This window comes from Notolepis coatsorum (assembly GCF_963971535.1).
Source record: "Notolepis coatsorum genome assembly, chromosome: 12".
Lineage (NCBI taxonomy): Eukaryota > Metazoa > Chordata > Actinopteri > Aulopiformes > Paralepididae > Notolepis > Notolepis coatsorum.
The window spans coordinates 20,036,739-20,053,629 of record NC_140176.1 but is presented as its reverse complement, the minus strand read 5'-3'; the positions used below and the strand labels follow the sequence as shown (position 1 = coordinate 20,053,629).

General features: G+C 40.8%; 1 protein-coding gene across 1 annotated transcript; it reads right to left on the bottom strand.

Annotated features, from left to right (window-relative positions):
- Positions 1 to 5,965: 5,965 nt before the first annotated feature.
- LOC311237796 (C-C chemokine receptor type 3-like) lies at positions 5,966 to 15,722 on the bottom strand (the record flags this gene model as incomplete). Its single annotated transcript, XM_084325774.1, has 2 exons — positions 5,966 to 6,791; positions 15,568 to 15,722. 2 exons carry the CDS (start codon positions 15,720 to 15,722, stop codon positions 5,966 to 5,968), a joined length of 981 nt encoding a protein of 326 aa, XP_084181900.1.
- Positions 15,723 to 16,891: the final 1,169 nt, after the last annotated feature.

Sequence of the window (16,891 nt, the reverse complement as noted above, 5' to 3'; positions counted from 1 at the left end):
TCCACCACACATGCGTACTTCAGTGTGGGGAAAATATGCTATTGTGGAACCTGAGGGCATGACATGAGTCATGACAGTGTGTGTGAAGCTATAATCCTCCAATTAAGTCTTGTTCTCCACAAGTGTAGCTCCCCCGAGAGAGCGGCTTGACACTTCTATCAAAAAGTAGGGATGAAATACAGCATGAAGTTGGAGAGACCTCCTTTTTTGTTTTGTTTACACGTTTCAATGGAGAGGAGAAGTTTTACAGACTTATGGGAAAATAACTTTTCTTTGTGTTGTGTTTTCCCCACTGTATTCAGCACAGTGGGAGAGAGTGAGCTGGGGTAGTGGTGGGGAAGGTGTTATCTGTTGGTATACATTACTTATATATAAGTGTAGCCACGAGAAAACATCACTATCAATATCCACTTCAGTATGCAAAAAAAAAAAGCATTCAATATTTGAAGACACATGCTCTCCATTCTATTTGTTTAGATTCTTGTAGATTTATTAGTAAATCATATTAATGTGCATATGATATTAGTATCTTCACTCTAGCTTTAAAACTGAGCCCGCCGGGCTGGCAATGGGGTAGCCCGCGGTTTGTTCTAGCTCTCGTCGAGTCTCTGCTTTATTTTAATTTAATAAGCTTTTTACTTCACAAAACTTGGTGAATTTTACTCAGGATACATTGATTAACACATTAACTGCCACACTTCTATCCATCAATGTATGATCACTGCCACCAGTCTAAGCCTATGGAGATGTTCACCTTATTTGCAGGGCTATAACTTTTTTAATTGTATTGCTAAATTGACATTACTATGGCCCATTCAACATCGATTATCTATCGTTCAGGATGTAGGAACGTTATACTTTTTCATTCATATATTCATACGAAAATACCATCTAGAATATAAGTATGTTTTTATCGTTTTCTGCAGTAATTCCTAGAACGCTAGTTATAGGCCTAAACGCATAATATAGATTATCGATTGCAGTTTATTCGCGATACACGCTATATTAAAAAATTCAACTTAATACGATCCTAAACGTTATGACTCATCATGCACAGATGAAAGGGGGGGGGGGTCGTTTATAATTCCGTGATCGTCAGTAAATGCTTTATGTAGTATGGGTGATATATTGATCAGAGCGGTTTGCATTGAAAATAATAAACAATCAAGCTGAAAGTAACATTACTGTCCTCTTACCGTTCGCCGATGAGACTGGAGGAAAAAGATCCCACTTATTTGACATTGTGACGTACGTGGGTTGGTCATTATCATTATTACTGTATTTGGAAGACCATGTGAACATCAGATTAGTATCATTTGTATGTGTGTGTGTGTGTGTGAACATGAGAGCTAATGATATCTCTTCTTCTCTTCCTGTCAGGTGCTGCCCGTCCCTACACTGAAGGGTGCTGATTGCCTAATGAGTGACAGCTGATGGCAATCACATTGAGAGGGACGGGTGCACAAGTAGCTGACAGCACACACACGTCGGGGCGCCTCATTGTGTCACTTTCCAGTGACCACCGTGTATGAGGTTGCCTTTGTTGATCACATGAGTGTGGATTGATCCCCATAGCTGTGGTGTCCTAGGAGGGGCACGTGGTTGTGTTAGTTGTTAAGTGTTTGTTTGTATTATATGTATATCTTGTTTGTCCTCCCCTACCTTTTCCCCTGTGCACCATGGAGGAGGTTTAAATCCCTACCTCCATTCAATACATGATTTACTATTTGGAAAACGTCTTGTGTTGTGTCTTTTTTACCTACCTGGGACATTGTTTTGAAAGCATTTACTGAGAGAGGCTGCTTTTGCTCATGTGCAGCCAGCTCCAGTGTTATTCTGTGTGGTCCTTAGACCTTCGTACATGACAGACGTCGATCGACTAGATCCATTTCCGGTTTGTATGGCGCAATAAATGCCCAATTCATATCGATTATTGAGTTATGGCAGCGATCCATATACACGGATGTGTGTCTAGAGTCCCGCAACAATATGTGACTGCCGGACGCATTTCCCAGATGCACGGAGATCACCAGAGATCCATTTCCGGTTGTAACTCGCCCGATCATCCACCAGGCGGCGGTATTGAAGCGTTGCACGGCAGTCCCACTGTCTCAGCCGAGGCTGGGTGGCGGAATTATGAATACCATGGCGAAAAAATGAAATATGATCTCAATAACATCGTACGCCGTGGATTGGCGGAATTCGCATGATCAGCAAACCCGTCGTAAGCCGTTTATGGCGGTGGATGTGTTAAGCCAGTGGACAATGTTTTCACTGACAGATGGCGGCGAATCTGCGTAAATCCAAATACGCCGGGCCGGCCTTCCAGTCCCATTATAATTTATAATTTATATAATTTAGGACCTGCTCAGAGGTCATCAATCGGCACGCATGCGATGCATGAATGCGATTCGTATCTGCAATTAACCCATCCCGTCGTCCTTCCCCCCCCAAGGGCAGCCGGGAGCAGACAGGCGTCAACGTGAGCCGCGCCATGGGACCAATCCAAGTGCTCCTGTCCGTCTTCGTCAAGGACGCCACAGCGTTAGCGATCTATTGTTGTTGTGCATGTTTTTCCATTGGGTTTATCTTATCGGGGGGGAAACCCTTGCGAGCACGCGGAGAACATGCAAACTCCACACAGAAAGGCCTGGGAGATACCCCACCTGGGTAACTGGCATCATGGAAACCTGGTCCCCAAGCGGGAATCGAACCCTGGACCTTCTTGCTGTGAGGCGACAGTGTTAACCACTACACCACCGTGGTCCCATTTCCAAGCCGCCGCTAACCACATCGTCAAGAATGCCCGGCGCGGACACTGCAGCCTTGAAGGCAGAGATTCTCCTCGTGCTAAAATCGGACTTCTCAGCGATAATAAAATCAGAATTGAAAGGTGCACTTTCCAAAGAGTTCAACTTCATTAGAAACAAACTGAAAGAGATGAGGCGGAAATGCGAAGTTGCACTGCAGCACTCCACGAGGAGGTTGACAAAATAGGGGTCTTGATCAAGGAAGTGGAGACCTCCTCCTTGAAGTGGACGGCTGCCTAATCCACCCTTCCCCAGAAGTTCGCAACCTGGGCGTCATACTGGACTCCACCCTCTCCTTTCATTCCCACATCAAAACAATAACCAAATCAGCCTTTTTCCATCTCAGGAACATTTCCCGACTCCGGCCATCTCTCCCCGACTCCGTAGCAGAGACTCTCATCCACGCTTTCGTCACCTCCCGTCTGGACTATGCAAACTCTGTCCTCATAGGGCTACCCAGTAATGCCCTGAACAGGCTACAATATGTCCAAAATCCTGCTGCCAGGGTTCTCACCCGCACCAAGTCCTGGCACCACATCACCCCCACCCTCATCAACCTCCACTGGCTTCCAGTCAAGTCCCGCATCAATTTCAAGATCCTCCTCATCACCTACAAAGCCCTTCACTCCCTTGCCCCCCGGTACCTAGCGGACCACCTCCATCCCTACATTCCGCCCCGGAGGCTGCGGTCCTCTGACTCCGGTCTCCTCTCCATCCCCTGTGGCCGCACCCACCCTCTGGAACTCTCTCCCTCCAAACATCCGTAGTGCTACATCCCTGCACTCTTTCAAATCCCAACTCAAAACCCACCTTTTCACCAAATTTTAAATGACTCTTCCTGATTTCCCCTTTTTCTTTCGTTTTCTTTCTTTTCTTTTCTTTTGATTAATATTTTGTTGTTACGTTGTTCCCTGACCCCCTCCCTTAGCTGTTAAGCGCCTTTGGTCTCCTGAAAGGCGCTATATAAATTTAAGATATTATTATTATTATTATTATTAAAACTCGCGGACTGAACACACCACACAAACAAAATTAGCATAAAACACAAGATATAGAAAACAATATTGATCCGGAAAACAACCTATTTAGTAATATCAACAACAGCTGCAGTTATTACTCATCATTTCAATAGTAGAAGCCTGTACGCCAATTTTAACTACATAAAAGAATATCTGAGACAGTTCAAGATTCCATTGAATATCATAGCCATATCAGAAACCTGGATTAGTGAGGAGAAGGGAATAGGTTTTGATCTGGATGGATATGAACTAAATTATGTGAACAGAAATAACCAGAATGGTGGAGGGGTGGCAATAGTATTTTTTTTTTTTATCCACTTTTTCTCCCATTTTTCTATATTTTCTCCCATCCCAATTTCGTATCATCCAATTCAACCCTCCCCTGTCACGAACGCTGTTTCTTGCCTCCCACAAGCCGGCTGCAATGTGGACTAAGTCATACATAGCACAAGTCCCCTCCGGTACTTGAGGTAACAGCAGTCGCATCTTTTCACCTGCGCAGCTCGATCTCTGTGGCGAGGAGTAACGCGTGGGAGGCTCACGCTGCCCCCGACACTTCCTGATTCTACTGCGCAGGCGCACCAACCGACCTGTAGGAGTCGCTGTCCACAACGCCCGATCCCCACCCATCAGTTTCCCACCCCCTAATACGGCCAATGTGTATTAGTATGAACGACCAGCTAAACTGAAAGCAATGTGGAGCTCTGGGCTTGAACAGGCAAGCCCAATGTCTCCGTCATTCGTGGCGAGCGCCTTGCCCACTACGCCACGTAGCCGCCCTAAGGGGTGGCAATAGTATATACATTATATAAAATGTTATATAGATATATAGTTTGAAATATAAAATTATCGAAAATAGGACAGCAGTGGTTGATGATTTACTTGAGTGTATTACAGTGGAAATCTATATTGAAAAGATGAAAATTTTTATTGTAAGCTGCATATATAGAGTATGTAACTGACCGCCAAGGGTAAAGATGCCTATCATCTTTATTGTCAGTAAGCTTTGATTTGCGTTGGTCTACATTTTATTTTTTATTTTTTCAAACATGAAACATCACAACTCACAACACAATAATAATAATAATAATAATAATAATAATAATAATAATAATAATAATAATAATAATAATAATAATAATAATAATAATAATAATAATAATAATAATAATAATAATAATAATAATAATAATAATAATAATAATAATAATAATAATAATAATAATAATAATAATAATAATAATAATAATAATAATAATAATAATAATAATAATAATAATAATAATAATAATAATACAAGACATCCAAAAACATAAACTAACCCAACAATGATTAGACAATAAATTAGACAGATTATACATTTACATACATATCCAGTTCAAATAAGCTGTCACAAAGTATAAGGAAAATAAAACATTTACTATAAAAACAGGCTTCCTGAGCCCCCTCCATCCCCAGGCCCGGCAGCCGCGAACCCCAACCCCGGAGGACCCGGAGTCCGGCGCCCCCGCAGGCCAAAGCACCACGCCTCTTTAACGCAGAGACCCGCAGAGACCCCCAACCACGGCCCCCCCCCCCAGTCAGAGCCCACGGCCACCAGACCCACAGCCAAAGGGGGCCCAGAAAATATACATCATTAAAATTACAAGAAAAAAATAAAATAATAATAACTAAACGAAAAAGAAAACAAGTGGACAATGGCACTCGCTCGCTCTGCTCCCCCCCCCCCCCCCCCCCCCACACACTCACCCCAGGACCTCAGCGTGAGTTAAATACATTATATACAATAAATTATCTAGCAATTGAACGTTATATGCGCTCTTTAAGCTTTGCAACCGCTGCCAACCAGATAGCAATATTTGTTTCGTTAACGCCTAAAACTCGTGCAATGGATATCTCCAACTTTGTCTTGTTTTATTGTGCTTTGTCTTGTTTAAATGTTGGCTTTTATGTTAGATGATATTGTATTGCTTCTTATTGTTTTTAGTTTACAAAATGAACACTGAAATATATGCACATTTACAGTATTATGGTAAAATCATGGAATAGGTATTTAAATGGAGTGTGCCCTTGGAGTGTGCCCTTTTTATCATAAAATCGCATAGCACATGGACCTATTGAGAACACTTGCAGTCCCTACAGGGACACAGTGGTCTTACTGGTTTGACTGACAGAACAAGGTCTCCTCAAGTTTGGGAAGCGTTTCACCAACAGCTGTCGGAAAAAGTTCTGGAACTTTTTTCCAACAAACGTATAGAAGACGGGACTGATAAAGAAGTAAAGGTAGGCAATGTTTTGAGTGACATGAAGGGAATAACCCATTGTGCGCATATCATCACATTCAATAGCGTCATCATGCATCATTAATATCACGTTATAAGGTGTCCAGCACACGAAAAACAGCAGGACAATGACAAATATCAGTCTAACAGTCCTAAACTTGGTGACCATCCTGGACTTTATGACTGTGATGGTGATCCTGGCATAGCAGTATACAATAACAGTCAGAGGGAAGAGATAGAACAAGGAGAGCTGAAGGTACTTCCAAGAAGAATTCAGAAGGTCATCATTACTGGAAGTGTCATCATCACAGAATGTAATGTTGGTGTAACTTTGAGTGAAGGTGGTATAGTGCATCAGTGGTTTGATGCACGCCAGACCACTGACCAGCCACACCACAACACAGGATATCACGGCGTATCTTCGTCGCCTCAGACGCGGTGCAGCCAGGGCGTAAACGACACACAGGTGTCGATCGAAGGTTAGTAAGGCCAGGAACAGGACAGAACTGTACAAACCCAGGAAGTAGGTGCTGCCTACAATCTTGCACATGGGTCTGCCAAACCCCCAGTTGGACTGCTGCTGATAGACACCCCAGAAGGGAAGGCTGCACATCAAAGTCAGGTCAGACGCCACCAGGTTTAGAAGGAAGATGTTGGTCACCGAGTTCAGCTTCTCAAACCTAAATGGGGATCAGATTACAGTAAATCCTAATATAATTGAGGTTGAGAGTAAGAAGGACTAAGACTAATATTATGCCAATATAGTAGTATTAAAATACCTTGTAGAAGTAGCTGGCAAACCTCAAGAAATGTTAACTTTAAACCTTACAGACTCACCATAGACCTAATTGTGGAGCATTATTTAGCCCCCTTCCTGACAAGCTAACATGACATGGTTGGTACCAATGGATTCCTAATGTCGTCTAGTTTCATATGATACCAGTATATTCGCCAACGCCCTCACCAGGTCTCTGAGAGTTAAGAAGTACCACATGTAACACAACATACAGTGAGCTGTCACAGATTATCATCTAACCACCATCTAACCATGACCCAAATATCCCTAATCATAATCCCCCCCTGCAAAAAAACCTGTAAAGAAACCAACATGTTCCTCTTCTTCTGAGGGTGAGTGTATCACCAACATTACTGGGTCTCATTCCCGAACAAAGTTACAACAAAATATTTCGTCTTAGCCAGATTTCGGCCCATTTAAGACATATTAGGGCTGGGAGTGGGAGTCCCCAAATTTTCCTGAGATCTTATTTGATCGTGGCTGAGAGCAGATTTAAGAGTGCTGAGGAGCACACTTAAATATGCTCTCAGCCCACGATCAAATCGCATGATTGATTGACTAATTTAAAATGTTATTATAACTTGACAGACTGTGTTCTCATAGTGATTCCTTCACGTCAACGCTACAGGCCTCCTTGGAATTAATTACTTAATCATAATTAAAATAAATATGACAATATGACAAATTTGTATGATAAGAAATTACGCATTTGATGTCGGAAAAATAAATAATATGGATTCATCTGATCACAGGGCAGCTGCTTAACCATATCTGAACCAGCTATTTTGGACAAATGTATAATTACTTTAATTACTCAGATATTCAAACACAATTATGCAATTATTGTGAAATGATTGAAAATAATAATTATTTAATGCCTTCTGTGGAATTTGTATTTCTTATTTGTTACACATCTGTTTTAATGATTAATTATATACATTTGAAAGAATGAAGGTCAACATGCAATGTATCCCATTGATTGGTATACAATGGGACAGACCTTTGTTTGATTGATTGATTGATTGATTGATTGATTGATTGATTGATTGATTGATTGAAAACTTTATTAACAGATTGCAGAATGGGTACAGTACAGTACAGCTCAATTACATAAGGGGATGCAGACCAGAGAAAGAATTTCGTCTTGTTTACATCAGGGTCCCCCATTTTCAATTCATCATAACATATATGACACACACGACACAGATAGACAGTACTGCTACATCTATACATTTATGACATACCAGATTTGCAAATACAGTACTGTTTGTGATACAAAAAGAGTCCAGAAAAGAGAGTACATTTGACGTAGAAACTGTTGGAGGAGGTTGGGTATAGGAGGGGTGGGTGGGGGATAGACTTACACTGTACAAGCAAAACTGTACATTGGAATATTGACAAAACCATACTTGGTAATTTACTGTACATTGATATAGCTATAAACCTGCATTCCTTCGAATATATCATTATCAATTAAACTTATATTGAAATACACTATGAATGAATGAATGAAAACTTTATTTAACAGATTGCAGAATGGGTACAATACAGTACGGCTCAATACACACAATTGTTACGGGGATGCAGACCTGAGAAAGACGTTTGTCTTGTTTACATCAGGGTCCCCCATTTTCAATTCATATAGAGATATAGCCTATACACCAACACTGAAATGACAGTGGATAAATAAATAAGAACTAAAGCTAATCGGTGGAAATAGACTGCATTAATATTCCATAACAAGTCTTGTGTGCGCCTACGAATGAACAGTAGCCTATAGGTTTAATTATGGAATAATAAGCCATACTGCGTTCATTCATTACGCCCGCCGTAGGCTATATATATTATATGTCATTTGTTCATTCATATACAGTACTGCGCGCGCGCGTGTGTGTGTGCGCGCGCTGCGGCAGGTGTGTACCGCGAGCTGTATATGATGCCAATACATTAATCTAATCTAGTTTTGATGGCGCGTAAACGTGATTACGAAACCTAGCCGCATTTCTCTGAGACGCTCTCTGATTGGCACTGACTGATGCTAGGTTTCGTAATCACGCGGCTTGCAAGACTCGCAAAGCACTTCCGCCATTCCATTTCACACAGCTGCGTCACTAGTTGCCTTATAAGGACCTCTGGAGGCGTTGTTTTGTATGCAAATGAGCTGAACGGGAACGCGCATTCGAGTTTAAGACAGAATGCCATTCTCCAAGCAGATATCAGATAATATCATTTGTGCGACCGTTTCAGCCACTTAAGACATATTACCAGCACGTTCAGGACTCAGAGTGAACTTGTTATAGATTATGTCTCAGTGGTTCCAAGATAAATCTTCCAGAATATATCTTTGAAAAATTTTCGGGAATGAGACCCACTGTCTTGTGGAGGCTTCAGTGGGCTGAATTTTAAAGCTAGAGTAAAGATGGAGGTAACATCTAACAGTGGATACCTTCAGGAATCTGTAAATACCAGCTCCACGTCCACTTAGAACAGTGTCCCTTGACCTCTCACTTCAATAATATATACGAATATTATTAGGCTCATTGGAACCACAAGAGTCTCACATTTACAAACATGTCAGATTGCGGTGTCCATGCGGTGTCCCACAAGGCTCTGTCCTGGGCCCTTTGCTATTTTCCATTTATATACTACCCCTTGACAATATCATACGCAAATTTGGTATTAACTTTCATTGTTACGCAAATGACACCCAATTATACCTACCTATTAAGCCGAATGATTCCTCCCAATTACACAATCTCGAGGCTTGCCTGCTTGCCATTAAAAACTGGATGTTGCTAAATGTTCTGCTCCTTAACGCAGATAAAACTAAGATGCTAGTCGTTGGCCCCCCAAATCAGAGAGGCCTGTTTGAGGACATCTCCCTCAAATGTAATACTTTTTGTTTGTCATGTTTATAGATCTGTCCAAAGCATTCGATACGGTTGATCATTCTCTTCTGTTGAATAGACAGACTGTACAGTATTGGTTTTGATGAAATTGTTTGCAGTTGGTTCCAGAGCTTTTTTATCAGGCAGATACCAATGCGTGAAAGTGGACAAAGTCGTCATAATTATCTGGCTCGATGATACATTTTTGTTTAAATATATAGACAACCTTGCCAGTAAATTGAGGCAAATAATTGGTGTCCTCTACAGGAATAGATCTAGTTCCCCAATGATGTGTAGAAAGAGGGTTATTGAAGCAGTCTTTCTATCTGTCTTGGATTATGGAGACGTGATTTACAGAAATGTTGCCCCTTCAACTCTTAAACCATTAGATTCTGCTTATCATTCTGCTCTTAGGTGTATCACTTGTGACAGATACATGTATGATACACACCACTGCATTTTATATGAGAAAGTGGGTTGGTCTTCTCTGGCAGATAGGCAAAATCAACACTGGTATTTATTTATCCTTAGGGCCATTAAAGGGAAATTACCTCCTTATCTCACATCACTACTAGTTGATGTTGATTGATTGATTGAAAACTTTATTAACAGATTGCAGAATGGGTACAGGTACAGCTCAATTCACACAATTGTTAAGGGGATGCAGACCAGAGAAAGACTTCATCTTGTTTACATCAGGGCCCCCCATTTTCAATTCATCATAACTATGACATACACAACATACAGATAGACAGTACTGCTACATCTATACATTTATGACATACCAGATTTGCAAATACAGTACTGTTTGTGGTACAAAAAGAGTCTAAAAAAGATAGTATATACATTTGACGTAGAAACTGTACATTGGAGGAGGTTGGGTAGGTGGGGTGGGGGAACTGTACATTGGAGGTGCTTGGGGGGGGGGGGGGGGGGGGTTGGGTAGGCGGGGTGGGGGGGGGGAACTGTACAACTGTACAAGCAAAAATGTACATTGGAATATCGACAAAACCATACTTGGTTCCAAGAGGAGGGTCTCGTGTATTCTTGGGTTAGGTCATTTACTGTACATTGGAGGGGGTTGGGTTAGGACATTTACAGGGGCCAGTTTCAAATTGCTGTCTCCCGTAGGTGTTCTTTGAGAGTGGTTTTGAAAGTGGGTAGTGATTCACATTCCTTTACAGCTTTGGGTAGGGCGTTCCACATTGATGTGGCACAATTGCGAAACGTGTTTAGTCCCTTGTTTGAGCCGAATCTGGGTTTAACATGATTTGTGGAAGTCCCTCTGGTGTTGTGGTCGTGGTATTCACTGACCTTTGGGAAGTATTTTGACATGTACATGGGTATCTCAGTCGTGTAGTGTATCTTGTAGACCAGGCATATGGCAAGTTGCTGTACTCTGTCTTCTACTCTAAGCCATCCTAGCCTAGGTAGTCAAAGTGGGCAGGGGTGAGGTGGGTTCTAGGAGTAAGGTCAAGTAGTAGTCTGACCAGTTAGTTTTGAGATGTTTGTAATTTTGTTTTTAGCGCCTTTGAGGTACTTTGGTACCATGAGGTGCAAGCATAGTCGTAGTACCCTTGAATGAGTGCTCCTGCCAGAGTCTTCAGGGTATTCTTGTTTACCAGAGAGGAGATCCGGTACAAGAATCTAGTTTGTTGGTTGACTTTTTTGATTACATTGTTACATTGTTCTTGTACTCCACTGCGTTCTGCCTGAGAATCTCTGCAGGCCAGTGTGCGTCAACAAGACGGTCGAAAGAGCAATCCAGAGACAGTGAGTGAACTCTAGTCCAATGTTAAAAAGTGTCTGACGGTCATACATATTAACTGCACTAGCAGTTGGTGCATAGAAAACAAGTAAAACTACAAATACCAAAATAAGCACAATCTCGACGGAGCCCACAGAGAGGCAGCCGAACCGTGCAGCGCCATCGGCAAATCCCAATAGTCACAACTGCCTACTGTTGGTTACTAAGCAGTCCATTCTCCACAATTCCTTACAATGTGATAGACATGTTGCAAGCATTTGATTAGATTTATTGACACCACCTTTTTTCAGACCAAGTACAAGTGGTCTGAAAGATACAGATTACCGATATGAGTACTTAATAATACCATTCCAGTTCTAACAATTACTTTATAAAACGTGTTTTATTTTCATCTGACTGTAACAAATTAAATAACATAACGTTGTTGCTGACATTGTAAGTTAGACTAATATCAATATAATACCATTTGGTAAAACTTTCGAATAAAGCCGGTGTTTTAGAGTGCAATTTTCCAGAACGTATGGTGTAACTATACCTTGCATGAATCAGTAGGCTAAATATGTATATGGGTGAAGTGCAATAACAACAGATGCTTGTGCCCCTTGTTCAGGGCATTTGTGACAATCAATTGTATGCATGTGAGTTTGGCAGACAAGCTTCACCCACACTCATATCAGATGAGTGAAAACAAATGGAAACCGTTGTTAACACTATAGTGTTAGCAGTTTTTGCTGTGTGGCAGTTAACCAGACCACATGTTATTCCTGCATATTATATTCTGCACTGGTGTCAGCATCTATGGGTAGCAACTGTTAACCTCAGGGTACAGAGACAAACCCTTATTCATTCGTGTGTGTATGTATCATTCAAACGTAAACCTTTTTATATTTATTTTTCACTCCTCTGGAATATATTTTCTCTGACAGCACACAGTAGAGTGTAGTTTGTAATTGGTACGGGTCAGTCCCTTGTCCTTTATCCCCCCCACTTTCATAACTAGTTAACAGTTTGTCCTAGAGACTCAGCAGACGTCTGCATCTGAAATGAATCTTTCGGGTCCCAGCTTTCTGACCATATAACCCCTCAAGAGCCCCTGTACCTACCCCCTACAACCAACTCAAAAAGGACTTAGTCTTCCTCAGCGTGTTAAACCTAACCCTAAGGACATATTGCACTATTATTATTATTATTATTATTATTATTATTATTATTATTATTATTATTATTATTATTATTATTATTATTATTATTATTATTATTATTATTATTATTATTTGTTTTTTAATGACAGTAGGCAGTCCACATTAATAAATTATTTGAAGTAGTTCAAAATGTAATCTCCAATATTTTGACTGAGGGGAAATTGTAGCTTGCAGGACACATGTAAAAATGTAAACAGCCTGTTATGTGTTTCTACTGTACCACATGTTACTATAAAATTAGAGAAGCATTAGTAGGGAGCACGTGTGTGTGTGTGTGGTCATGTTCCGCTTCTGAGAGAGGAAACACAAATGCACTGCAGCTTGGTACCAAAAATGGCATTTTGTAACTGACACCATTAATGCAGCAACGTTGTCTCTATGTTTTTGCTATAATATCTCTGCTGTGCTTGGTGTCCAGATAGTGTGGAGCGAAATACATGTATGCTTTTTGTATCATAGATGTTTTTGTATTGATCGATGTCATCAAAAGTATATTGAAAAAGTGTTTGAATCCTTTTGCATTGTGTGATTCTATCGCTGGCTTCAAATTAAGCATTTGAAGTGTGTACAGTATGTGTGTGTGTTCTCTATACTGTATAATCCTGTGTAATTGATTGATGCAAGGCAAGCTATACAACAATCATGAGAAGTCACTGGAGACAAAACACTAGATAAAAAACCAAGATCTTTCCACCATTGTGCAATTTTACAAAAATATATACTATTAACTGCTGCCTAATGTACACAATTCAGCATAACTTGGCACCACCTCCACTCTACAATCAAGTCCATTTTCACTCCTCTGTAACTGGTGCTACTGGAGGGGAAGCCAGAGTCACCAGAGGGACAGCCAGAGGAGACTGTTACGGTTTCACCTGCACACACCCCCGTGTCTCCCTCACACACCCCCGTGTCTGTCTCTAACCCTGTGTATGTCCCATTCACTCCCTATGAGGCGCCGATTGGGACAAAAGCCTGTCGAATACAAGAGACACCACCTATCCAGTTGGTCCGCGTGTGCCGCCAAGTTTTGCTCCGCGCGCGCCGCCCAGTTTTTGTCCACGAGAGAGAGGCCCAGATGGGTCCGCGGGGTCACCCAGATGGGTATCGTGCGGACCAAAACTGGGCGGCATGGGATACCCAGTGACTTTATTATTTTATTTAAAAGAATAAAGTGGTGTACTTCCGTAATCAGATCAGTCAGCCTTTACGCATGTTCAATTATTCTATCCCGCCTTCCCACACAGACAGAATGTCGGGAATTGCTAGAAGAATAGTAGATAGATTTCTTAACAACAACGAAATATTAAGTTCAATAGATGCAGCACTATCGTCATCATCGTCATCATCAGTATCATCAACTAACATTACAAGAACAGTAGAGGAGGAAGTCGGACACATGTTTCATCATGTCATCATTCCTATCTATTGAACTTATATTTCGTTGTTGTTAAGAATTCTATCTACTATTCTTCCTGCACGCCTGGTGATACTAAATCCAAATTGAACTCTGTTATTGGAATGAGTAGATTTGGCTCGATCCATAGATGTGCAACATGGCTATAATAAGGTAATTTATAGGCCTGCTATTCTATATTCTATAATAATATTTCAAATTGCATGTGTCCGGATGGCAGAATTCAGTACTGTATCTACAAAACCTTCTGTTTAATCATCTTCCCTTTATTCATTTCCTTAGAATTGTCTGGTCATTTTTAGCAGGGTGTTATTCTCTGTCAAAGATGCAAAGAAAAATCATAATTTATATTCTCCTTTGTTTCATCACAATTTACTCAAGCCTAGTAACAGACACAATATTTCTGACACTGGGAATACATTCCGTGATATCCATAGATGTCCCTAGATACCAAGAACATGCAAATGGACCTTGTAGAAGTGGAGCAATCGTCCATTTACTTAGGTATGTATTTGTAGGCGGATTTTCAGAAAATAGGGCTAGGGCTTAACAGGATAAGAAAATGTCATCTTTAAATAAGGAAAATGTTTTTTATAGAATTTGGAAATACTTCAGGAGGGTGGGTTCTCAGATCTATGGATCTACCTAATGTGAATATTTATTGTATATAGGCCTAGGCCTACTTACTTTTCCTAAAAGTGAACTTTATGTAAAAATGAAGATTTGATCAATATTTTTTTTTAAATAAATGGTCACAGATTGTATCAACTATAGTTCAAAGATTCCACTCATAAAACAAAGATATATAAATTACGTTTAGCTACACACAGATAAAACACTGTTCACACCTGGACACTGCAGGGTGATCAGGAACACAACAACACACTTAGTCATATAGGTAAACAAGTATCCCCTAAGTGTGATTCCTAGGGGGGGAGGACTTAGGGCTTAACAGGTTAATGTACATTCTCCCTCTCTAAAAAATACATAAAAACTATACTAAGACAGATGGCTGATCTAATGAGTAAACTGTTTGACAATAATGCGGACTGATGTCGGATCTTTAGAGAAAATGTACAGTATATACTGTACATTTGAAAATACAATAAGGGTCAAAGTGACCTGTTGGTCATCTAATGTTAGCAAATGTCAAAAGGCCAAAGTCTGGGTTAAAGCCATGACAAAGGTAACATTTTCCACAGATGTAGACCCCCACCTCTGGAACTACAAATACTGTAGCCTACAGTATAGTCTAGGACTGAATTCACCAGAACCTTCTGTCCTGTGTCTCCCCAATTCTGTCTCCTTCTCAGCCCTCATACGGTATATGTCAAGAAGAAATACAACACAATCTCCATCAGGAAAAAGAAAATCCAAACATTCACCTGTAGATGATGAGCAAAACCAGTCCATTACCAAGGAGACTGAAGACAAACATGAAGTAGTAGATGTAAGACATCTGAGCCCCAAGGAGGTTGTCACTGTCCCTGTCGCAGGGTGAAACTAGTCCATCATCATATGTTGTTGTTGTGGCGTCCATCTCGACAGAAGAATCCATTTCAGGAAAACCTGAAAAGCACAAATCGTTGGGAGAATTCACAATCATAAATGAATGGTACTGATTTTAGACACAATTTTTTTAATTTAAATGTGATTTGCTTGGGCAATCTTTTGGAGAGCGGGTAGTACAATCAACACAGTCCTAGTAGTCATGTTTGATATTCCTTCATAAGTGAAATCAAGCTGTAAAACTCTGACTTACCCCTCCCAACAACACTTGGCTGGCTGAAGTGGTTGTGACTGCAGAATGAATATGAAGGCTATTGTTTCAGAGAGTCATTCCAAGATAAGTCAGGCCGGGGGAAGGTAAGATGTGTGTGCATGCGTGCGTCTGCATGTCACACACTAAGGGTGGGCGGGGTGTGTTGGAAGGGGAAGGACTGGCCAACAACAGCAAAAACATACGATGAGATCAGCGACATGCACCCTCTGAATCACCAATGTCTCATTTCTGTTCAGATGGTGGAATTCACACCCCTGCCCTATTCCCCCTGCATTTACATTAACATTTGCATTTTGTCATTTAGCTGACACTTTTATCCAAAGCAACTTACAAGTTCTGTACAACAGGTCAGCAGCAAGGGTACAACTTTTTCAGCTGAGTAACAATGTTCGCCAAAGAGTTTTATGAGAATTGTTTGTTTTGGATAAGTTTGTAGGGGAAATGCTCATTTTGCGAGATAGGCCTACTCCTGTTTTTTTGTGATTCTATTTTCCAGCCTGGTGATTGGAGAGATATGTTTTCCGCCTGGACACTGTACTCTTGGTCCTTCGACCACCCGGAGCTTGGCCACAGTGTTCCCGACCACATTTATATGTGGGCTAATGTCACCCTCTAGGGGTTGGTTGATGTAATAAAGTTATGTTTTTTTTGCCGTTTGATATTAGAGACAGTAGTCTACCCATATTATTATAAGAAAGTCTTGTTTTTGGCATTTTTTTTTGGGGTTAATAGCGTTGATGTTATTTTTGGTTTAAGGATGATAATATTTGTGGTTGTCATGAAGTGATAATGATTTGTGATTAATTATCAAAGGGGGGAGTGTCATGGAATATATTATCATGTCCTTATAGATCTGTGTTGAGATATCATGTTATACAGCTTGACTTTCAGTGTGACCAGCTTGACTGGTTAATGTGTGTATGTCT